The sequence below is a fragment of the Rhinopithecus roxellana genome, chromosome 3, assembly GCF_007565055.1.
Source record: "Rhinopithecus roxellana isolate Shanxi Qingling chromosome 3, ASM756505v1, whole genome shotgun sequence".
Lineage (NCBI taxonomy): Eukaryota > Metazoa > Chordata > Mammalia > Primates > Cercopithecidae > Rhinopithecus > Rhinopithecus roxellana.
The window spans coordinates 131,181,460-131,207,549 of record NC_044551.1 but is presented as its reverse complement, the minus strand read 5'-3'; the positions used below and the strand labels follow the sequence as shown (position 1 = coordinate 131,207,549).

Below are 26,090 nucleotides of genomic sequence, written 5' to 3'. Positions count from 1 at the left end.
GTGGATGCATTACTGAGAGGCTGTGTATAAATCAATTTATAAAGCATTTTTAAAATGCAATATGGAGTATGCTTTTTAAAAAAGATATCTATGGTAATTTTCTCATTCAACATCCACTCCCAGATTCCCTGACTGTAAAAATTGCTTATTGAATGAAGGCATTAAATTTGACAAACATTAGCTGAATGTTAAATATGTGGTAGGCATTGTGATATATACTAGGGAACCCAATGTGAATAAGACGTTGTCCTGTCCCTAAAGGAATTCTGTCTAGTGAAAGAGATAAACCTGTAAATAAACAACTACAACACAGTAAGACTTGATAAGGAGTGTGTACAATGTGCTAAGGGAGTACACAGGAGGGAGCCACTAAAAGTGCCTGTGGGAGGTGTAAAAAGGTTTTTCCTTGTAGAAGAGGAGATTATATGCAAGGATGTTGCTGTAAGAACATTAGTAGAATCACTCTACTTAAAATTCCCTGACACCTCCCCCCTCAGAAGTCAGTACTCGTCATCTAACCTCACTGTTGTCTCACTTTAAAACTATATTTATTTGAAGAATAAGAAATATGAATTTATTTTTATGGTCACTACTACATTCATGCATGTGTGGATGTATGTGTGTATGTATGTATGTACCATCTCACTTCCAAAAAGGCTGAGATGTCCTACTATTGGACAGACTGCATTAAATAATAATAGTAGTCCAAGAGCTGATTAATATTGAACTGGTACAGTTGGAGATAGGATGAGATACTGAAAAACAGAAGAGGATAATGATAAAATCTTGAAACTTCAGCTTATTATAAAGTTCTTACAAGATTTCAAAAGTATTATCCAGTCACAAAATAGTTAAAAGGAAAAAAGTATGTTCCATTGATAAATTACGAGAACTTTTTAAATAAAAAGATTGTAGAAAACACATATATGGCTTTCATGGAATGTTAGAATACAAAAATTTTTATTTCTTAAATCAGGACAGGTGCCTCATGGCAAAGCTTAAAGACTTATTTATTACAGTATGGAAAACCCAAAATTTAAAAAAAAATTTTTAAGCTTTTACATTGTGATGCTCTTGCTTATACTTCTTACCCACAAAATAAGTTCAACTTAAGGAAAAGACAAGTCTTTTCAATTGTTACATTGACATTTCAATCCTGTTACATTTCTGTTCACTTCTGTGCTTTTTGTGTTTAAAAAGACAAATCATTCTGAGGTAAACAGATTTTCTAGTTTTTAGATAAGCCCTATTTATCTAACTAGATTACTAACATTCCTTGGAATTATCAGGTAATTAATAGGGAAGAGGGCTGATGTATACAAACTAGTATGTAATTAAAATGTAAGTCAGCCATGAAATGAAAACTTACTTTCCTGAGACAAAGACATTTCTGGATAATATTTTTTAAAAGGTCAAAAAATACTCCTAACACAACTACTTCAATGGCTAAAATGGTGAGAAATTAAAACTTATCCTGAATTGTTTTCTGTTTCAGAGACATTTAATCATTTCAAAAAGACGTAATTACACTTTCAGGAAAAAATACCCTTGACAGCAAATCTTTCTCTTACGTATCCTTTCCTTTCCATTCCTTTTGTAAAAGATTTAGCATAGGCCCTTATCATTGCTCATTGGGACTATATATTAATAGCCTCTCTCAGAATTCTCATCTATTGTTAACCCACCTTTTGTTCAGCGTTTACTATGAGCAACACAGTATGAAAGAAACTTTAGAGTTAGTTAGGGTCCTCTCTTGATTTGTTGTTATATACCACGAATCCCCCTACAAAAGTTGAGAATGGCTCTTGAATGGTGCAGATGCTTCAATTTGGACCATTCACACCTAGTGTAGGCCTGTATCAACCTAAGAAAATCTAAAGTGCTTTCAAAAGAGTCAACCAATTGTGAAATACTCCCAGAAATCCAGTCGGTGGCAGGATAGTACTCACAGGACCAAAGTGATCTTGTACTGATGAGAACGAGCTTCCCAAAACAGTTAGATCACTTCTTCTGCCTCCTAAATCTACATCTGATTTGGATCACTTCTCATAAACTAGTGACAGGAGCAAGATGGAAGTGGCACAGGGCTATGTTAATAATATAAAGAGAAGTTTCTAGAAACATTCTATAGGGCTAGAAGGACATAGTCTAATACCTATGAAAATCAAGAATAAGTAAATGTGCTCTTTTTTTTTTTTTTTTTTAAACCTATGGCAGCTTGCCCAGGAATTTCAGCACAATTTAATGAAGTCAGAAGGTGGTTTATCCCAACAAAACCATACAAACCGAAATTAGAAAGAGAAAAGTGGAGGATCTGCACCAGCATTTGCTCTGTGCCAACTCCCTTGATTCTCTTTCGGAGAAAGAGATAGTGAAAAAACAGAGTGGGAGAACGTACGTAATAATGGGAATCCGAAGAGATATGGGAACAGATCAGGTCTACATTTTTATCTCCATTGTCCTGATTAAATCAATCATTAAGCCAGACAACAGATTTACTAGAAGCTACAAACTGAAGGTTTTAATAATACCTATGGTTTATGTGTGAGGAGGTAGGCATACAGTAAATACTCTCATATATATATGATTATATATATATGAAGTAGTATATATATATCATACATATGTAGTATACACATAGTGTGTATATATATACACACACACGTATACACAGTAAGTAAAAAAAAATCTAACCACAGAATATACATACAATTCCCGTTTATATAAAAATATATTTTGGAGCCGGGCGCGGTGGCTCAAGCCTGTAATCCCAGCACTTTGGGAGGCTGAGACGGGCGGATCACGAGGTCAGGAGATCGAGACCATCCTGGCTAACATAGTGAGACCCCGTCTCTACTAAAAAATACAAAAAACCAGCCGGGCGAGGTGGCGGGCGCCTGTAGTCCCAGCTACTCGGGAGGCTGAGGCAGGGAGAATGGCGTAAACCCAGGAGGCGGAGCTTGCAGTGAGCTGAGATCCGGCCACTGCACTCCAGCCTGGGCGACAGAGCCAGACTCCGTCTCAAAAAAAAGACGGATCAGGTCTACATCTTTTGGGGGGGGTGCATACATGTTTAGAGAATATTTCTAGAATATTACACAATAATTTATCAAGATAGCTTTCCTCTAAAGAACAAGACTAGGAGGGTCAGAGGAATGGAGAAAGTTTTCCTCTTCACCGCTCTTCTCTACTATTTGAAATTTTATCCTGAGTATGTGTTACTTTTATAATGCAAAAATATTTAAGGAAAAATGCATTTGAAGATAGCTTCATCGATCATGTTCTAGTCATCTAAGATAAAACAAAAGCAATAAATACCTAACAAACATGTCTAACACACATTTATTGACTATCTTCTAGCCTACTACGTGCCAAGACTGTTTTAGGCATTGAAAATACAGTGAAGAACAAGTAATATCTTCAAAGTGGAAATCAAAAATCTTTTTTTAAAAAATGGAATTACCGGCCAGGCATGGTGGCTCACGCCCATAATCCCAGCACTTTGGGAAGCCAAGGTGGGTAGATCACCTGAGGTCAGGAGTTCGAGACCAGCCTGACCAACATGGTGAAACCCCGTCTCTACTAAAAAAGTACAAAATTAGCTGATACATGCCCGTAATCCCAGCTACTTGAGAGGCTAGGGCAGAAGAATTGCTTTAACCTGGGAGGCGGAGGTTACAGTGAGATGAGATTGCATCATTGCACTCCAGCCTGGACAACAAGAGTGAAAGTTCATCACAAAAAAAAAAAAAAAGGAATTACTTTTAAATTCCGATTTAGTTCCTTATGAATGAGACAGAGTTTCATAATGTTGTCTAGGCTGGATTCGAACTCTTGGACTCAAGCAATCCTCTGGCCTCAACCTCCCAAGTAGCTAGGACTACAGGCATGTGCCACCATGCCTGGCTTAAAGAAAAGTCCTTAAGTAGAAAATAAAGGCAACAGCTTCCAGCCCCTTCCCATCCCAGCTCCCATTCCAGGTCCCATGAAAGGATATTCCTAGTCATGGCATTCTAGAATTTCGATTGTGATTAGCAATGGCTGTGGTGTTAGCGACCATTTTTAGACAAGGTGTTGGCTCAGCTGAGGCCATGACAAGGGTCTTTTTCAGGGAAAGTTGACAGGCTTGGATTCAATCTCCAGGCATCATCCAACATGAAAGATGAGCTGGCCATAGCAGTCATATCTGTTACCAGGGCTCCAGTCCTCTTATAGTGTTCTCTCCCCTGTTCCTGCTTTCAGAGCTGGGCCAGGTCTTCACCAGGCACCTCAGATTGTTACATCAAGGGTGGGGCTTACTTCCCACTGACCCATTAACTAATATCCTCTCTGGGAAATAGTGGTCCAACTACTATTGGCTCAATCTCTTTATGAGGTCTGGATTTTCAGTATAATACTATTCAACTTTTGTTACTACAACAATTTATAAACAGGCAGACACGTGCTTCCCTTTCCTTATTTGCCATGGAAAGATAATACAATAATATCTTTTAGGAATATCCCCAAACAACAATTCTCTATTGTCTTATGCTTATTTGGCCAAGAGTAGGTGAAGCTAACACACTTAAAAATAAAAGCTATACTGTACTTAAAAAAAACTCAAAAACTTGAAATGTCCACAATACTGGAAAAAGTCTTGTAACAATCATCGAATGGAGCTACTGACTCCACATTTTATCCTATTCATTCTAGCCTCCTAAAGCAGAGGTCTGCAGGAAACACTGAGGACACACTATGTACGATGATTGAGAAAGGAGAAAGGATCACTATAGACAATCGAAATAATAGAATTAATAATGACAGAAAATGATGATGAAAAAACGGTTCAGTAGGCCATCACGAGAGAGAGTGGCTTGTCTTTTTCCCACTTAGCACCACCTCTCTACGTGCAAGCATCACTGGACTTCATGCTGACAGCTTCAGTGGAAGAACTGGAAAAGTTTAAAAAGTGGGAAATACGAATGGGGCCAGAAAAAATTGAGGCTACTGAGCTGCTGAAGCCCAGGATGCTGTCTGCCCAGGATGCATTCTTAATTCTGGAGAGAAGAAGAGTGCTGGAAAGGCCCAGTCAGAGTTGGAAAGTGGGTTAAAGTTTTATTCTGGGTTCAACAGTAGTTGGGGGAATTAGCCCTTTTCAGGTTTCTTCCTGTGTGGCCTGGTCTTGTTCAGCAGGAGGGGAGAAGAGGTCGGGATTCTGTGAGATGTAGTATCTAATGAAGAAACCCAAAACCAAAGTGCAAACACAGGAAGTTACAAAAACGACTGCAAACATTAATTTGCATCTACTTATTATTAAATAAGTGCCACAATATTGCCAGAAATAATAATGCACGGTAAAACCTTTGAAATGACTAATTTTCATTTTGTATAATTTGCTCTGGCTATAAAATATATTAATATTTGTGTGTGTGTGTCTGTGTATCTACATAGTCATAAAAAACCTTCACATGGAAAATTTGAAAGCAAATTTTTAATATGGAAGCTCAAAAAATTTAAGCATTATATAAAAAATAAGTGTAATCTATAGAATATGTACCCTTTCATTAATAGACATGGTTAAATGTCTCCCCTCTCCCTGCATTTTCTAGGTGAAGTCAAATAAATAGTATTATTGCTAGTAGCAATTCTTATTTTTGAGACAGGGCTCACATTGTTGCCCAGGCAGTAGCGCAGTGGTGCAATCACAGCTCACTGCAGCCTCCACCACCCAGGCTCAAGGGATCCTTCCACCTCAGCACCCCAAGTAGATAAATCCACAGGGGGATGCCACCGCACCAGCTAATTTTTGTTTTTGTTTTTTGTAGACACAGTGTTTTGCCATGTTGCTCAGGCTGGTCTCAAATTCCTGAGCTCAAAAGATCTGCACACCACACGCAGCCTCCCAAAGTGCTGGGATTGTAGGCAAGAGCCCCCATCCGACCTGGTAGCACTTCTTGTTCCTTCCTTCCTCCCTGCCTCGGGTCCTCCCTCCCTCTTTCCTTTTCTTTCCTCATTTCCCTTTCCCTTTCCTTTCCTTTCCTCCCTTCCTTTCCAGACAGCCTGTTGCCCAAGCTGGAGTACAATAGCGTGTGCAGCCTCAAATTCCTGGGCTCAAGCAGTCCTCCCAACTCAGCCTCCCGAGTAGCTAGGACCACAGGTGAGCAACCAACCAAGGTTGGGCTAATTTTTTGTTGTTGTTGTTCAGTAGAGATGGGGTATTGCTATGTTGTCTAGGCTAGTTTTAAACTCCTGCCCTCAAGTGATCTTCCTGCCTTGGCCTCCCAAAGTGTTGAGATTACATCTTTCTTTAGATTAAAAAAAAAAAAAAAGGAAAAAAAGTAGTCCAGTGGCATTGGTACCAGCAAAACTTACTTCCTAAGATGCACACAGAGGTTGTCTATAATTAGGAAATGAAAAAGTAAAAGAAATTAAGATACAATTATATTTATCCAACTGAACATTAAGGGGGGAAAAATCATTCTGTGTCTTTTTTTTTTTTTTTTTTTGGAGATGGAATCTCGCTCTGTTGCCCAGGCTGGAGTGCAGTGGCACAATCTTGGCTCACTGCAACCTCCACCTCCTGGGTTCAAGGAATTCTCCTGCCTCAGCCTCCTGAGTAGCTGGGATTACAGGAGCACACCACCATGCCTGGCTAATTTTTGTATTTTTAGTAGAGACAAGGTTTCACCATATTGGCCAGGCTGGTCTCCCAACTCCTGACTTTGTGATCTGCCAGCCTCAGCCTCCCAAAGTGCTGGGATTACAGGTATAAGCCCACCGCGTCTGGCTAATGCTGTGTCATATTGTGAGCCCAGAAGAACTTCTGTACCTCAATATCTTGTAAAACTAATAAGTACCACTCAGTTCATTAGTGCTAAAGTATGCAGTTTTCAGTTAGGGAACTAATGATACGGAGGTACAACCTTCAAAATGTTTCTCTTTGGCATGTTATTTACCTCTTGTTACCTATTTTGATATGTGTTTGAATAAATGATTCATTATCACTAATTTCTGCTGTCGGACCTATTAGTCACCCAGGTCTGACTTGAATGGAAAGGAGAATGTAAAAGTGAAGTGGTCTGAGAATGACAGCCTCTCCTGAAGGGCAGGTGAAGGTTCAGTGACCTTTGGGCACACTGGTCCATTCTGGTGAATCACTGCTTTGGGGAAGCAATAGACCCTGTGGCTCATAAAACCTGATGATGTTAAGGAGACAGAAGGAATTCATAAATAGATGTCAGGGTCACTGCTACTTTAAAAATTCAAGTAAAAGGAAAAAACTATCATATTTTAAAATGAATTACTAACGTTGTTTTTTCTTTTAAAACTATGCTGGAAAACCTATACCATACAGATGTTCATTACTTATTCAATGTACACTACTGGGAGATAAATAGAACTGTTAGAATACAAAAATGCCAAGGGTAATTCAACTACTGCAGTGTAAGTGTGGCATAACTGATTCGTCATGACATACAATTTTCTAAAAGCTATTCTGTTAGAAGGCAATAAATGAGTGCATAAATGATTTATACTCTTCTGAACCACAGTTATTATTCAGTATTTTACTTTTAAAAATATATATACTCTATACTATTATGTTTATTCTCTGGAGTATAATGAAAACATAATTGAATTTGATGAAAAATAGACTTGATTCTAAATGTAGCATACAGCACATACAGCTACTTCCCTATTTTGTCCCTTGTGAAGATCAATGGTCACTTGAGGTGGTTCTGCTCTAGGTTCGTTTTAATATATGGGCAATAAAATATTTTTAATTTAAAAATTATGTCCTATGTTCCATACTGTATTTTCTTTTTAATACTAACATCTGAGTTTTGACCTAATAACTATTTTTTAATGCAAAATACAATGTTTTAATCACTGTTTTACTTTTAAATATGATTTCTTTTTGACTAGGTAAGGCAAAAAATTAAGTATAAATGGTTCATAAATAAAAATAAGCAATCCAGAACAAAAGCATCAGAGTTCAGTGACTTGTTTTATTTTGATGGAGCCTAAGTTCCATTGTGAAGGAAAAGGTTTACCTTTTAAAAAATAGTTCAATTTTTAAAAATATAAACATCTCTGAAATTTAGGTAATGTCTTGTTAATCTATTTAAGTAAATACTATTTTCATTTGTAAGTTCCTTTGAGTTAGAAACTGTGTCATAAAATACATAAATATATAACATGAAAGTTATATAAATACATAATTACCCTAAAGTTTATTTTATATTTATATGAAATATCAACTATACATTCTCAGTTTGGTTGTCTATCTCTAAAATACATATATAATGTGTATATGTATAGGTATAGTATAAAGGGCAAATACAAATTAAAAATAAAAAGTTTAATTTTCCCTGTTGAGAATAAGGGAAAAGATTTCCCTCCTCTCCTTTTTCCTTAGAGCATTTACCTTAGAAAGCTGGTAATCATAGGCCAAGCATGGTGGCTCGCGCCTGTAATCCCAGCACTTTGGGAGGCTGTGACGGGTGGATCACCTGAGGTCAGGAGTTCAAGACCAGCCTGGTCAACATCGTGAAACCCCCATCTCTACAAAGAATACAAAAATTAGCTGTGTGTGGCAGCGGGTGCCTATAATCCCAGCTACTCAAGAGGCTGAGGCACAAGAAACGCTTGAGCCAGGGAGGCAGAGGTTTCAGTGAGCCGAAATTGCATCATTGCACTCCAGCCTGGGTGACAAAAAAAAAAAAAAAGCCTGTAATCATAAGTACTTTTTCATCTTTTGCCATGTATCTATTCCTTGGAAGACTAGGAAGACATGTATCTATTCCTTGGAAGACTTTTGTCAGCAGTCCTTTTGTCAGATTTGTGACCCAGGAATGCCCTTCTCAAGAACCTGGGAGCTATCTTTTTGAAATGCAAGCATCAAGGGAGATAGCTCCCCAATCTCCCAGTTCCTGTGAGAGAGTAAGAGCCTAACTTCAGTGGTTGCCTGTTCCAATTTGCAAAACGATCTCCGGTTATAAAGACACAAAAAAGTTTGTTTCTCCTCAGGATAAAGCCAATTAGCTAACACTAATTTACCATAGTAAAAAGTTAGGATGAACTATGTGTGACAAAATGTGCTATCCAGTCTTCCTTCCTGAGGACTAGTGATTGTTTATCTCGATAACATGTAAAATGTAATGGACTGTATCTGCTTCGCTATTTAAAGGGGTGAGATTCCCTTCCATTTTTGCAAGCTCTTAGTGAACTGCCTGAAATGCACATCATATTCTGGTTTTTAATGCTTATTCAATAATAAAAGTGTTTCTTTTTCCTTTCTCTACTACCTTCATGGAGAGGATTTCTGGGATGGGAGATGTTTTTAAGTATAATTCTCCAATAATATGCTATCTTTTGAATTTACTTATGCCCATTGTTATAATAAAGAACTAACTATTCTCATGTAAAGCAGAAGGAAAAATATCATAGGAACATTTCATTTACTTCCTTCAGTTTCTTTGGAAATTCAATGTAACTATATCTTAAATTCTAAAAAAGGAAATGCTATGTATCATTACACAATATAAATTTTTACTGTGGTTTGCACATTTGTAACCCACATGAGGTAAAGTAGAACCTTTGATCAAAATGATGCAAATAAGTAACCACCTGATTATAGGGTCCACAACTACATATGAAGACAGAGTCCTTTCTACCAAAGAACACGTATTAATGAGAAACCATTTAGCTGTCACTGTTTCCCTCAGTATTTGGTAACACGACTTTTTGGGATAGGTGATGACTAACCTAGTATAACAACTCTCTATAAAGTCTCTAGCCTCCTACTTAAGTGAGAAAGAATCTTAAATATTATGCAAAAAAAAATCAATGTTCTGTTTTTAGTAACTCAAGCAATCATGGCCTTACACTCTAACCATATTAATGAAAATTCAGAACATCAATATTGACAAGCTCTAAGAAAACATTAGTGCCAATTTAATAAACTTTAATTGCCTATTTCAAGATAGTGCTTATATTTTCTAGTCTTAAAAATGCTACTCAGATAAAGACAACCATGTAAACTTTAAGTGAGAGGGGGTCTAATCAATATTTTGGGGGAAAGTTAATGACAATTAAAACCTAAAGTTATCTAAGAGTAGGACACAAATAGACCAGGTAAATTTCATATAAGTAAAATGTGAAAACAACTTGTTTTAAATAATTAACGATATTTACCTTGCAGCATTTTGTTCAATCTTTTCATCAATATCACTGAAGATCTGCTCAAACTCCAAGTCTCCAGGAAATGAGTTTAACAAACAATGTAGGTCAAAAGAATTATGAGAATATTCATCATCCCAATCCATTCTGAGGAGCAAGAATAAATAATAAAACATGTCAGTTCCCCTACAATGGCCAAGGATAGGGGTGGGCAGAAATTCACCTCAAGTTGTGATACTAAACCAAAAATAATAATTCCCATTTATAGGCATAATTAAATATAGCAGTTGGAGAACTAGGGTGTTATAAAGCTAGGTAGAATGTTTTGTTATTTAAATTTCATGAGGTGTGACCTAATTTTCACACTTTTCTATGGTTTGAAAGCTGAACAAAACAGCATCCCTCAGAGAGCACTTAAGCATCCTGCAGCTTCTCATTATAGCCAAGAACTGTAATGGAAGTGACAGAGCCCACAGACCACTGTGAACAAGGGTGGGTGTAGCAAAAATTCAATACCTTCTCTCAACTCTTGTCAATATACTCACCTGGAAGTTGTAGCCTTAGACTTTTTAAAGCCTCACCCCACTGGGTCTATTTATATGTGAAGGATGCAAAACTGTCCTTGATTTCCTCTAGCACCCCTTGACAACCTCAGTATTGATACCTAACTAAAAACTGAATATGATACTCCTTCTTGAGGCACATGCATTTCCTCACCATCAAAGCTTTAATCATTCATTCTCTCTATGTACTGAATGTTTGATAGGTTACAGCACCGCTGTAGAGGCTGGGATATAGCTGCAATAATTTAAATTCCCTGCCCTCATGGAGTTTTTATTCTAGTGGGGAAGACAGATTTTTTATAACACATAAACAGATATATTTAATCAAAAATCACATGGTGAGAAGTGCTATAAGAACAAGTAAAGCATGGCAATGGGCTAAATTAAGAGTGATACAGCAAGGGCAGAGTATGAGCTATTTTATTTAGGAATATCAGGGAAGGTCTCCAAGGAGGTGATATTTGAGTAGAAGAAGTAAGTGCAGAAGCTATGGGGAAAGAAGTAAGTGGGAAAGACAAACTAGCTTCTTGATTACTTTGGCCAAGAAATGACTCTTACCACATCTGCTTAAATGTGGTTAAGAGCTCTCTAGTGAGAGCTAGTCACATGACTCTACCTGGTGGCAAAGGTGTCTGGGAAATGCTGCCACTGACTGGGCATTTGATTCCAGGAAAGCTCTATGCCATGAATGAAGTTCATTAATCTTTGGCAGACAGCTAGCCTTTCTGCCACCACCATTCATTTGGTTAAACTTGATTCTCCACTTTCATGATATTGATTTGCCTCAGATGTCTAAATGATCCCTGGTGATCCATTCTTATTTATTGACAAAGGACTAGGTTGATACATATTGGTAGCTAGCAAGGATTTTCTCTACTGTTAAGAGGTTGTTTTATCCAAAAGGTCTCTCCCGCCAGAGCAGGAAGGTTGATTCAGACACTACATGAGTGGATGCTGTGTATCTATCAGTGGGTATCTCCTTAGGATTTGTGAACAGAAGCAAGCACATATCTGATGATTTGCACAAGTGGCCAACCAAGAGTTCATTACACTACAGTGAAACTGTCAGAGGTGTGCAAACCAGAGCAACTCCATCTTGAGTAGGAGCTGGGTAAAATAAGGCTGAGACCTACTGGACTGCATTCCCAGATGGTTAAGGCATTCTAAGTCACAGGATGAGAGAGGAGGTCAGCACGAAATACAGATCATAAAGATCTTGCTGATAAAACAGCTTGCAGTAAAGAAGCCAGTCAAAACCCATCAAAACCAAGATGGCCACGAGAGTGACCTCTGGTTGTCCTCACTGCTACACTCCCACTAGTGCCATGACAGTTTACAAATGCCATGGCAACATCAGGAAGTTACCTTATATGGCCTAGAAAGGGCAGGCATGAATAATCCACCCTTTGTTTTGCATATCATCTAGAAATAACCATAAAAATGGGCAACCAGCAGCCCATGGGGCTGCTCTGTCTATGGAGTAGCCATTCTTTTATTCCGCTACTTTCTTAATAAACTTGCTTTCACTTTACTCTATGAATACCCTGAATTCTTCCTTGTACAAGATCCAAGAACTCTCCCTTGGGGTCTGGATCAGGACTCCTTTTCTCTAACATCTTTCTGGCGACCATGGAATGGACTATATAATAAGGAAACCCCCAATCTAGAGGCTAACTTTGGGCAAGTGGTGGCGCCTGGTAACATCTTTCTGGCAAACCCCAAAGGGATGATACTGAAGAAACCCCCCAATCCAAAGGAAATGGACTGCAACACTGATCAGCCAACTTTGGGTAAGTGGTAGGGTACCCAGGTAAATAATGGGATTGGGTTAGAGGCTCAACTTAGGGGAGTCAGGGTCTCTCCTAAGACACTGGGTTAGAGTCCCCCCTTAATAAAAGGCAAGCATGCTTGGCCAACCTTGGGTTAGAGGCCCAACTGAGGAGGGTTAGGGTTCCTTATAAGATTTAGGGGTTAGAGGCCTCTCTCAGTAAAATCCCTTTTGGCTAAGAATACGTTTGGCACTGCGGGATGTGAACTGCTATTCTCTTTGGATTAATCTGCCTTGTACTCTTTGCTGATGGCTATGGGTGACAGGATTAGGCATGTACAGGATCATATGACATGGGGAGCTTTTTCCTCCCCAAAACGGGAAAACCTTGAGAGCTGATGGAACTGCTGGAAAAGATCCCTTTGTGACCAACAAGTGGCCACCTGAACTTCTGAACAACGGGTAGGTCTTTCTCTGGTCTCCCTGAACTCTTTGCCTTCCCCACCCTGCCTGAGGTAATTCTTTTCTTTTTCTCTCTCTGCAAACCAGTTGAATGAATGGTAAAAATTAGTGTTTATCTCCTACAAAGTTTTGATTATGGGAAAAAGGAATTGTGAAGCTAGTCTTAAGCTGTAGCAAATCTGGTGTACTTTGTGTGTCTTTCTGTATTGTTGTGTCATGAGCAGAAGTACCTTAGGATAGAACATGGGCTTAGGACACCTGTAAGCCTGCTTTTCAAGATGGCCCAGCAAACTGTCAGTTATAAACTTTGTTGCAGGTCCCTAAAAAAAACTGGATAAGGTTTCCCTCTTGTATGTCCTTGGGAGCTTGACCTTGTAACCACGTGGCAGTACTTTCTCTTGGTCTCTGCCATCACAATGGTGGCCTGGGTTCAGGGTTCAATTCCCGCCTTAGGGAATGAGTCCTCTATCTTCTCTCTGTGTACTTATATGTGTTGTGTGTGTGATGTTTATATGTGAAAGAGCTTTGATTAACTGGTTTAACAATAAGACCTGAAATCAAATACTTTGTCAGAAAAGTAATGTTCAATGCCTTTCATATAGTTCATGTGACTTAAGTAATATTTGGGAAATAAAGACAGTTTTAAACATTATAGGTAAATAAAAATATCTTCAAAAATGTAAACATTGGGTTTAAATTATGTGGTCAGATATTAAGTTTGCTAAATACTTTAAGGTCATAAACTGCTTAACTTTTAAAAATTATTCAATTTGTTTTGGAGCATTAGAGTCTAGATAAGGCCTGGAGATATGTGAAATTAACCATGACCCCTAGCTAGGCAAAGAAGGTTATAAATAAAAGAAATTTTATGTAAGAAATGCTCTTGTATGTAAATTGTTGTCCTAAAGTAAAATAACTGGTTGTTTAAAAAGAGAGATGTTTAGGACAAGTGGGAAAGTGCAAGTATGTCGAAGATTGTGTAAGTTGTGAAATAATTTATGAAAGGGAATTTATGCAAGAAATGTATAATTTAAAGGTGATTAGGCCTCCTAAAGGCTTCATAAAATGCCACTATGACTCTTAACTGTACAACTTGCCTGTTTTACAGCTAGGTAAGGCCTGGTACATGTGGAGTTAGACTCTGGAAAGAGTCAGACCTTATCTGCACTTCTGTCCGGGTCCCAGGCTCCACACCTAGTACATAATTAAAATCCCATACTTACCAAGGTTTTTACCAAAAGTAAAAGTTGCTAAGAATTAACACTTAACATGTAATGGAGACTACTGAAAAACAGTCTACACACAAGGCCTGCAAGGAAAGTAGAATATACTTTTGGTAAAAGATTATAAGAAGTCATGGGAATGTGGATTTATTTACTTTTTGGCTAAAGGATTGTTTTAAGTTAGATAAAATAAGGCTGAAGGCTTAAACAAGTTGTGAACGGTTTGTGAAAAATTAATCTTGTAAAAAAAATTCTGTGTGTGAACATATTGGCTAAAGTTAAAGGGGTATTATTCAGCATTTCCATATATTGGAATAAAAGCACAACAGGTTTTCCTTACAGCAAAAACCTGCTTTTATTCTGCTCTTTAACAAAAATTGTAAAGGGTTATAAAAGGTTTATGAGAATCTTACCTTATGGTCAAACTGATTAAGATTGAATACATTTGTCTGTAAGATTTTATTAAGAATTTGGTTTGACACCAACAAAGCACTAATGCAAACAGTGACATTTAGCTTATTTAGTATAGTCATACAGGAAGGATTATCAAATGTAAAATGGTGTTTTGTTTTCTTTGGGCTATATTTGTATAAATATGTTATTGGTATATGTTCCAAAATTATGGGAAACATAATTCTAAAATGACTTAGTGTATGTTTTTAAATAATTATAATCATTACATAAAATTATTGTATGCTACAGAGGTAGCCAAATTTCTTTGTAAATTATGTTTTCAACTGTGGCTCTCCTAAGACGTTTTGTCATCCACAGATAATTGTTGTCTTGCTTTGGTCCTCTTTAGAAGGTGATTTATAATCAACTATAGAACTCTAGCAGATGTTCTTGAATGCAGATTTTCTGATAACTTTGGAGACTGTGACATCAGAATAGAGGAAAAAACTTTCAGGACTCTCATGGACAGCTGAAATGTTCATGACTAACAAACAGGAGTTAACTGCATTGACTAAACTAATAGAAGTCTACAATGATCTTTTTAACGTTTTGCTTAAAATGTTGCCGATCCTTGTTTTGTTTTTCAGAGTCAAGAAAACTTTTACTTTTAGCTATTTACAGCTTTAAACAATTGAGTAAAGTATACTCCTGTGAACAAAATTTGGGGCATATTTGTTTCTCTCCATGTGATTTCTCCAGAATTTGGAAACTATTTGTGAATGTTCTTAATTTATGGCAATATAGTTATTTGCATAAGTGCAATAAGAATCTGTTTTCAGCCGGGCGCAGTGGCTCATGCCCGTAATCCCAGCACTTTGGGAGGCCGAGGCAGAGGGACCACCTGAGGTCAGGAGTTTGAGACCAGCCTGGTCAACATGGTGAAACCCCGTCTCTACTAAAAATACAAAAATTAGCCAGGCATGGTGGTGGGCACCTGTAATCCCAGCTACTCAGGAGGTTGAGGCAGGAGAATCGCTTGAACCGGGGAGGCAGAGGTTGCAGTGAGCCAAGATCATGCCATTGCACTCCAGCCTGGGTGACAGAGCAAGATTCCCTGTCAAAAAAAAAAAAAAAAAGAATCTGTTTTCATTTGTAACAGGACACAATAACCAGTTTCTGGTTATTTTACCAAGGCTTTCACTGGAATGGTGTGCTTTACTTTAAGGAATCAAACTTGGCTTTTAAAGTCAATAAAAGCCTTTTGGAGAACTGGCCTCATACCCTGCCTACACAGTCCCTGTGTAGAGTATTTCTGTACAGTGGTAAGTAAAGAATGTCACTTTCTAACAGATCCAGGTGTTCTAAGTTATCTTGTTCCAAGTTATCTTGGGACCTTAAAAGGAGAGAAATTTACTCAACTCATAGGTATTTGAGGGTACAAGCCCATGACTTGGGTTGGCTTTAAAAAAGTCTTGAGGTCAGGTGCAGTGGCTCATGCCGGTAATCCCAGCATTCTGGGAGGCCGAGATGGGAGGATCTCCTGCAGTTGGGAGTTTGAGACCAGCCTGCCAACATGGCGAAACCCTGTCTCTACTAAAAATATAAAAATTAGCTGAGTGTGTTGGCACATGCCTGTAATCCCAGCTACTCGGGAGACTAAGGCAGGAGAATTGCTTGAGCCCAGGAGGCAGAGGTTGCAGTGAGCTGAGATCATGCCACTGTACTATAGCCTGGATGACAGAGTGAGACTCTGTCTCAATAAATAAGTAAATAAATAAAAATAAAAATACATTAAAATAAAATAAAAAAGTCTGGAGATTCCTCACTGATGCTTGAGAAAATAAAATTAAAAAGTCTTGAGATTCCTTACTGATTCCTACTGATGCTTTCTGACTGAGCTCCTCTCTACCCTGAACACAAGAGACCCTAATAGTTAGGCAGGAATATCATCACCCCTACTCAGCCTGAAGAAGTTACGGAAGATGGATCTTCCTCCCTCTGCAACCCTTAGGATTAAGGGCTAATGGTTAAAATAGCTTTCAGTAGGATTAAGTTTAGGATTAAGGGCTAAGGGATAAAACAGTTTACAGTAAAGAAGCCAGTCAAAACCTATCAAAACCAAGATGGCCACGAGAGTTACCTCCGGTCATCCTCACTGCTACACTCCCATCAGCACCATGACAGTTTACAAATGCCATGGCAACATCAGGAAGTTACCCTATATGGTCTGGAAAGAGAAGGCATGAATAATCCACCCCTTGTTTAGCATATCATCAAGAAATAACCATAAAAATGGGCAACTAGCAGCCCACGGGGCTGCTCTGTCTATGGAATAGCCATTCTTTTATTCCTCTACTTTCTTAATAAACTTGCTTTCACTTTATTCTATGGACTCACCCTGAATTCTTTCTTCTGCAAGATCCAAGAACCCTCTCTTGGGGTCTGGATAGGGACCTCTTTCCTGTAATGGAATAATTTATTTTTCTCACTGTAGATTAGTTCTGCTTCTCTGTTCTCTCTCAGGCCTTGATAGAGACCCGGAAGTAACCTAGAATCTGTTCTGCTTCTCATATTGTGGTCAACACTCATAGCTATATGTGCTAACCACCTAGATTTTCAACTTGTTGAGAAAACATTTCAAAGAAGCAAATGCTATTGCATAATGAGAGGAAGGGGCTAACCTGTTTAGCTGCTCATAAACATTTCTTCAGCGCCTTCCCTCCTTGATGACTACCCTGTAGCCTACTTCATTCTGTTATTTTTGTCTTTGAAGGTGGCATTACTCCAGGGAATGGCTCTTACTACCATAGCAACTTCCTCTTTTGCATGTTGTAGAGGGTTGTTTCCATGCCTCCAGTTTCTTTATTGGTCTGAGCCTCTTTACTTTCTATCTTCCAGAAATATCCCAATGGCACCTCATATTTCTTTCAAGTTTGCTTTACTACATGTCTTTACTGACATTTCAATAGGATTTCAGGAGGGAAGAAAAGTAAATACATGTGCTCAGTCCTCTATCTTCAGAATTTTCTACCTTTTAATGTCTCATACTAAGGCAAATATGCAAAAAATTATGGGACTTTTGAACATCTGAAACTTGATGTACAGAGTGTCAGGAAGGCAGAGTAAGAAGGCTGAATAGAAGATGTCACCAAGGGTTCTCCGTGCAGGAACACCGAATTTTAACAACTAAGTACACACAAAAAAGCAGTGTCATTAAGAGCCAGAAATCAGGTAAAGTTACCTGGTTTTAACTTCCTATCACTGAAAGAGGAACCGAGAGGATAGAAAACACATTGCTGATGTCACCCTCCCTCATCCCTTGGCAGCAACCACATAGTGTGGAAAGATAATCTACGCACTTAGGAGAGGGAGAACACAGTGACTGGGGTGGGGTGGGGGGTTGGCATTGAACTCAGTACTGCCTTGTCACAGTGGAGAGCAAAGCTGTGCTGGGCCCAGCTGGCACCCACCCATGGAGCGAACATTTGAAACAGCCATGGCCAGAAGGGAATCTCCCATCCCAGAGATCAGAACTTGAGTTTCTCTGCAATCTTCACCACCACAGGCTGCAGTGCTCTGGGGTCATAGGTAAACTTGAAAGGGAGTCTAGGATACAAGGATGGCTATTCCTAGGCAAGCCCTTGTGCTGTGCTGGGCTTAGAACCAGTGGACGAGGGCAGTACATGACCTAGGGAGACACCAGCTGGGGCTGCTAGAGAGTACTTGTGCCACCCCTCCCCCAATCCCAGGGAACACAGTTCACAGCTGCAAAAGATACTCGTTCCTTCTGCTTGAGGAGAGGAGAGTGAAGAGTAAAGAGGACTTTCTCTTGCATCTTGGATATCAGCTCAGCAACAATAGTACAGGGTACCAGGCAGACTTGTGAGGTCCCTATTCCAGGCCCTAGTTCCTAGATGACATTTCTAGACAAATCCTGGACCAGAAAGAAACCAGCTGCCTTGATGAGAAGGACCCAGTCCTGACAGGATTCGTTGCCTGCTGACTAGAGAGCTCTTGGTCCCTGGATAACTAACAACGCTATCCAGGTTGTATACTGTGGACCTCGGGTGAGATTCTTAGATACATTTACTTTAGGTGAAACCTAGCATATTCCCAGCTGTGATGACTATGGTCAAAGACTCCTTCTGCTTGAGAAAAACAGGGCAAAAGTAAAAGGGACTTAGTCTTGCACTTTAGGTACCAGCTCAGCCACAGTGGGGTAGAGCACTAAGTGGGCTCTTGAGGTCCCCAAGTCCAGGCCTAGGCTCTTGGATGGCATTTCTGGCCCTGCCCTGGGCCAGATGGGAGTCCACTATCCTGAAGGGTGAGTCTCATGCCTGGCAACATTCACGACAAGCTGACTGACTGAAGAGCCCTAGGGACCTATGGGAACATTGGTTGTAGTCTGGCAATACTCCATTTGGGCCTGTGGTGATGGCGTCCACAGAGTTAGGCTCTTCTGCCTGTGAAAAGGGGAAGGAACAGTGGGAAGGACTTTGTCTTGTGGTTTGAGGGCCAGCTTAACCACAGTAGAACAGAACACCAGATAGATTTCTAAGGGTTTTGACTCCAATCTCTGACTCCAAGATAGTATCTATGAACCCACCTATGGCATGGGGGAACTAACTGCCCTGAAGGGAGGCTACAAACCTGGCTGGCTTCCCTACCTGCTGTATAGAGATTCCGAGGGCCTTGAGTGAACATAGGTGGTAACCAGTCAGTGGTTACAGCAGCCATCAGGCAAGACCCAGTGCTGTGCTGGCTTCAGGTCTGACCCAAGGAAGTTCTAGCAGGGGTGGCCACAGGGGTGCTTATATTACCCCACCCCCAGCTCCAGGTGGCTCAGCACAGAGAGAGAGAGAGAGAGAGAGACTCAGATTGTTTAGGAGAAAGTAAGGGAGGAGAACATGAGTCTCTGTTTGATAATCTAGTGAATTCTTCTGGATCATATCAAAGATTACCGAGGTGATACCTCTGTAAGATTGCAAGAACCATAGTCTAATTGGGCATGGGGCCCAAGTCCCTTCAAATACCTGGAAAGCATTCCCAAGAAAGACAGGCACAAACAAGCCCAGGCTGTGAAGACTACAATAAATACCTAATTCTTCTATGCGTAGGCACAAAACAAACAAACAAACAAAAAAACCCACAAGCATCAAGACCATCCAGGAAAACATGACCTCACCCAATTAACTAAATAAGGCACCAGAGACCAATCCTAGCGAAACACCTATATGTATATATGTGATATTTCAGATAATTTAAAATAGCTGTGTTGAGGAAATTCAAAGAAATTCAAGATAACACAGAGAAGGAATTCAGAATTTTATCAGATAAATTTAACAAAGAGATTGAAATCAAAAGAATCAAGCAGAAATTCTGGAATTGAAAAATGTAATTGACATACTGAAGAGTGCATCGGAGTCTCTTAATAGCAGTATTGACCAAGCAGAAGAAAGAATTAGTGAGCTCAAAGATAGGCTATTTGAAAATACACAATCAGAGGAGACAAAAGAAAAAAGAATAAAAAATAATGAAGTAGGCCAGAAAATCTAGAAAATAGCCTGAAAAGGGCAAATCTAAGAGTTATTGGCCTGAAAGAGAGAAAGAAAGGGGCAGAAAGTTTATTGAAAGAAATAATAAAAAAAAATGGCACCTCAAATGTAGAGAGGTATATCAACATTCAAGTTCAAGAAGGTTATAGAACACCAAGCAGATTTAACCCAAAGAAGACTACCTCAAGGCATTTAATAATCAAACTCCCAAAAGTCATAGATTAAAAAAAAAAAAAAAAAAGGAATCCGGTTGAGTATGGTGGCTCATGCCTGTAATCCCAGCATTTTGGGAGGCCAATGCAGGTGGATTGCCAGGTCAGGGGTTCGAGACCAGCCTGGCCAACATGGTGAAACCCTGTCTCTACTAAAGATACAAAAAATTGGCCAGGTGTAGTGGTGTGAGCCTGTAATCCCAGCTATTCAGGAGGCTGATGCAGGAGAATCACTTGAACCCAGGAGGTGGAGACTGCAGTGAGCCAAGATTGTGCCAGTGCACTCTAGCCTGCACGACAGGGTGAGACTCCATTTCAAGAAAAAAAAAAAAAAAAAAAAAAAGAATCCTAAAAGCAGCAACAGAAAATAAACAAATAACATACAATGGAGCTCCAATATGTCTAGCAGCAGACTTTTCAGTGGAAACCTTACAGGCCAGGAGAGAGTGTCAGAATATACCTAATGTGCTGAAGGAAAAAAAAAAAAAAACAAAACTTTTACCCTGTAATAGTATATCCTGCAAAAATATCATTCAAGCATGTGGAAAAAATGAAGATTTCCCAGACCAAAGCTGACAGAGTTCATTAACTGAAGACCTGTCCTACAAAAAATGATAAAGGGAGTTCTTCAAGCTAAAAGAAAAAGATGTTTATGAGCAAGAAGAAATCATCTGAAGATATAAAACTTACTGGTAATTGTAAGAACAAAGAAAACACAATATTATAACAATGTAATTGTGGTATGTAAACTACTCATATCTTAAATAGAAAGACTAATGATGAATGAATTGAATAATAATTAAAACAACTTTTCAAGATGTAGACAGTACAATAAGACATAAGGAGAAACAACAAAAGGTTAAAAAGCTGGTGAACTAATACAGTTTTTACTAGTTTTCTTTTTGCTTTATTGTTTATGCAATCAGTGTTTAGTTGTCATTAGTCTAAACTAATGGGTTATAAGATAGTATTTGCAAACCTCACGGTAACCTCAAATGTAAAAAATGTAGAGTGGATACACAAAAAATAAAATGCAAGAAATTAAATCAGATCCCCATAGAAAATCACCTTAACTAAAAGCAAGACAGGAAGGAAGGAAAGAATGAAGAGATAACCACAAAACAACCAGAAAACAAATAAAACAGCAGGAGTAAGTCCTTACCTATCAATAACAACACTGAAAGTAAATGGACTAAACTCTCCAATCAAAAGACATAGAGTGGCTAAATGGATAAAAAACCAAGACCCAATGGTGTCCTGCCTACAAGAAATACACTTCCATCTATAAAGATACACAAAGACTGAAAACCGAGGGATGGAGAAAGATATTCCATGCCAAAGGAAACAAACAAACAAAAGTGGCAATAGCTATACTTGTATCAGACAAAATAGATTTCAAGACAAAAACTGTAAGAAGAGACAAAGAAGGTCATTATATTATGATAAAGGGTCAATTCACCAAGATGATACACCAATTATAAACATATATGCACCCAACACTGGACCATCCAGATATTATTATAATAAGCAAATATTATTAGAGCTAAAGAGAGAGATAGACCTCAATACAATAACAGCTGGAGACTTCAACACCCTACTTTCAGCATAGGACAGATCTTCCAAAGATAAAATCAGCAAAGAAACATTGAACTTAATCTGCACTATAGAACAAATGGTCCTAATAGATATTTATAGAATTCCTTCATTCAGTGGCTGAAGAATACATTTTTCCGGTGTATTTTGCTCCTCAGCACATAGATCATTCTTAAGGAAAGACCATATGGTAGGTCACAAAACAAGGCTTAAAAGATTCAAAAAAATGAAATAATATCAAGCATCTTCTCTGGCCACAATGGAATAAAACTAGTAATTAATAATAACAGGAATTTTGAAATTGTACACACACAGATATTAAATAATATGCTCCTGAATGACCAGTGGGTCAATGGAATTATGAAGCAAATTTAAAAATTTCTTGAAACAAATGATAATGGAAACACAACATACCAAAACCTATGGGAGCCGGCGCAGTAGCTCACGCTTATAATCCCAGCACTTTGAGAGGCTGAGGCAGGCAGATCCCCTGAGGTCAGGAGCTCAAGACCAGCCTGGCTAACATGGTGAAACCCCATCTCTACTAAAAAAAATACAAAAATTAGCCGGCTGTAGTGGCGGGTGCGTGTAATTCCAGCTACTTGGGAGGCTGAGGCAGGAGAATTGCTTGAACCCAGGAGGCAGAGGTTGCAGTGAGCCGAGATGAAGCCACTGCACTCCAGCCAGCCTGGGTCACAGAGTGAGACTCCATCCATCTCAAAAAAAAAAAAAACAAAAACAAAGAATATGGAATATAATGAAAGCAGTACTAAGAGAGAAATTCATAGCTTTAAGTGCTTACATCAAAAAAGAATAAAAACTTCAAATAACCAAATGATGCATCAAGAACTAGAATAGCAAGAGCAAACTAGACTCAAATTAGTAGAAAAAAAGAAATAGTAAACATCAGAGTGGAAATAAATGAAACTGAAACAAAGAAAACAATAGAAAAGATCAATGAAACAAAAAGTTGGCTTTTTGAAAAGACAAAACGGACATCAACAGAGGACTGGATAAAGTGAATGTGGTACATATACACAATGGAGTACTCTTCAGCCATAAAGAAGAATGAGATCCTGTCATTTGCAACAACATGGATGAAACTGGAGGTCATTTTGTTAAATGAAAAAAGCCAGGCACAGAAAGACAAACATCAAATGTGCTCACTCATCTGTGGAAGCTAAAAATTAAAACTCTGGTCCTGCACAGCAGGGAAACCAATCAATCTGTGCCACCTGCATTTTTAGCCAGAGAAACAATTTGGTGGACTTGCCCAGGGTAAACCCACGTTTGTACTGGCCAAACCACTGCACATCTTCATCCAAGCTGGAAAGTCCCCCACACTGAACATAGATTACACTACTATGCGAACCTATAACCAAAGTCAAAGCACCCCACCCAACTGACACCACAAGACCCATCTATAGGAATAAATCTTTCTCTATGAAAGCTACTCCATTAAATTGGAAGAGGCAACTATTATACCAGACATGAAGAAATCAGCATAGGGACATATCAAACATAAATAAAGGAAACATGATACATTTGAAGAAACACAATAATTCTCTAGTAGTAGACACTAATCACAAGGAACTACATAAAATGCCAGAAAAAGTATTCAAAATAATAAAACTCACTGACATATAAGAGAATACAGACAGACAATTCAAGAAAATCAGGATAATACTTTGTGATTGGAATGAAAAATTCAACAAAGTGATAGGTATCATAAATATGAGCCAAACAGAAATCTTAGAGCTGAAGAATTCCAGACATAAAATAAAAAAATATAATATAGAGCTTTAACAACACACTAGACCAAGCAGAAGAAAGAATACCTGAACTTAAAAACAGGCTTTTGAAATAATACAGGAAGAAAAAAAAGAATGCAGAAAGCCTACCGGGTTTATGGAACACCATTAAATGCACTAATTTTCACATTATGGGAGTTCCAGAAGGAAAAGAGAAGGACAAAGGTGTACAAACCTTATTTAATAAAATAATAACTGAAAATTTGCCAAGTTCTGGGAGAGACATGAACATCCAGATCCAGGAAGCTCAAATATCCCCAAAAAGTTTCCGTTCAAACAGATCCTCCCTGAGGCATATAGTAGTGAAATTGTCAAAAGTCAAAGACAAAAAATAATTCTAAAAACAGCAAGAGAAAAGCAGTAAGTCATATTTAATGCAATCCCCATTAGACTAAGAGCAGATTTCGCAGCAGAAATCTTATAAGCCTGGAGAGAATGGGATAATATATTAAAAATATTGAAAGCAAAAAACTGCCAGACAACAATAATACACCTAGCAAACCTATCCTTCAGAAATGGAGAAATAGTCTTTCCCAGCAAGAAATAACAAAGGAAACTCATGGACATATATTGGCCTTATAGTAAATACTTAAGGGAGTCCTACATCTGAATGTGAAAAGATGGTAACTACAACCATGAAAATACACAAAATTATAGAACTCACTGGTAGAAAAGGAGAAAGAAAAAGGAATCAAACTTATCACTACAGAAAACCACCAAACTGCAAAAATAAAGAGAGAGAAATTAAGGGAAAAAAGATATACAAATCAACAAGAAAACAATACAATAACAGGAGTAAGTCCTCACTTATCAATAATAACCTTGAATGAAAATGGATTCAATTCCTGAATTAAAACAAATAGAAATGGATCAAAGAACAAGACCCAACTCTTACTGCCCACAAAAAAACTACCCTCATCTGTAGACACACAGACTGAAAGTGAAGAGATGGAAAAAGCTATTCCACACAAAGAGAAACCAAAAGCAAGTAGAAATAGCCATCGTTATATCAGATAAAAACACTTAAAGTCAAAACTCTAAAAAGAGAAAAGGAATGACATTATACAATAATAAAGGGATCAGTTTAGCAAAAGTATATAACAATTCTAAATATATATGCCCCCAACATCTGAGTAACCAGATATAAAAGGCAAATACGAGATGTAAAGGGAGACACAGACTGCAATGCAATAATAGTTGGGGGCTTCAACATCCTGTTCTCAGCACTGGAAAGATCATCTAGACAGAAAATCAACAAACATTGGATTTAAATAGACCAAATAGACCTAATAGACATGTACAGAAAATTCCACCCAACAGTTGCAGAGTACACATTCTTTTCATCAGCACATGGAATATTCTTCAGGACTGACCATATGTTAGGACACAAAACAAATCTCAAAATATTTTAAATAATTGAAATCTTATCAAGTTCTTTTTCTTATCACAATGGAATAAAACTAGAAATCAAAACAACAAGAGGAACTTTGGAATGTGTACAAATATATAGAAATAAAACAATATGTTCCTGAATGACCAATGGGTGAAGAAAGATATAATGAAGAAAATTTAAGTTTCTTGAAACAAATGAAACATAGCAACATATGTCTGGTTGAAACATAGTCTGGAGGACACTATGTTAAATGAAACAAACCAGGAACAGAAAGTTAAACACTGCATGTTAACACTTACATGTGATAGCTAAAAAAGCTGACTTCACAGAAGTGAAGAGTAGAAGAGAGGTTAGTAGAAGCTGAGAAAGGTAAGGGGTAAAGAAAGAAAGGAAGTGATTTGTTAAAGGATACAAAATTACAGCTAGATAGGAGGAATAAGTTTGAGTCTTCTATAGCATTGTGGAATTCCCATAGTTGATAATATACTATATATTTTCAAATAGCTAGAAGAGAAGATATGGAATGTTCCCAACACAAAGAAATGTAAATGTTTGGGATGATGGATCGACTAATTACTGTGATCTGAATACTATATGTTGTATTTACTGAAACATCACTATGTACCCATGTACAACTATTAAATGTAAATAAAAACATAAGTAAAGGCTGGGTACAGTGACTCACGCCTGTAATCCCAGCACTTTGGGAGGCAGAGGTGGGCAGATCACCTGAGGTCAGGATTTCAAGACCAGCCTGACCAACATGGTGAAACCCCTTCTCTACTAAAAATACAAAAAATTAGCAGGGCATGTGGCGGGCGCTTGTAATCCCAGCTGCTTGGGAGGCTGAGGCAGTAGAATCTCTTGAACCCAGGAGGCAGAGGTTGCAGTGAGGCGAGATGGCGCCATTGCACTCCAGACCAGGCGACAAGAGCAAAATTCCATCTCCAAAAAAAAAA

General features: G+C 38.4%; 1 protein-coding gene across 1 annotated transcript in view; it reads right to left on the bottom strand.

Moving 5' to 3' along the window:
- KIAA0825 (KIAA0825 ortholog) overlaps positions 1–26,090 on the bottom strand; it is a 523,375-nt gene that overhangs the window by 439,150 nt on the left and 58,135 nt on the right. Inside the window, exon 3 of the mRNA XM_030927226.1 lies at positions 10,174–10,305. Within this exon, the coding sequence (XP_030783086.1) occupies positions 10,174–10,305 (132 nt within the window). The remainder of the gene's footprint in view (positions 1–10,173; positions 10,306–26,090) is intronic.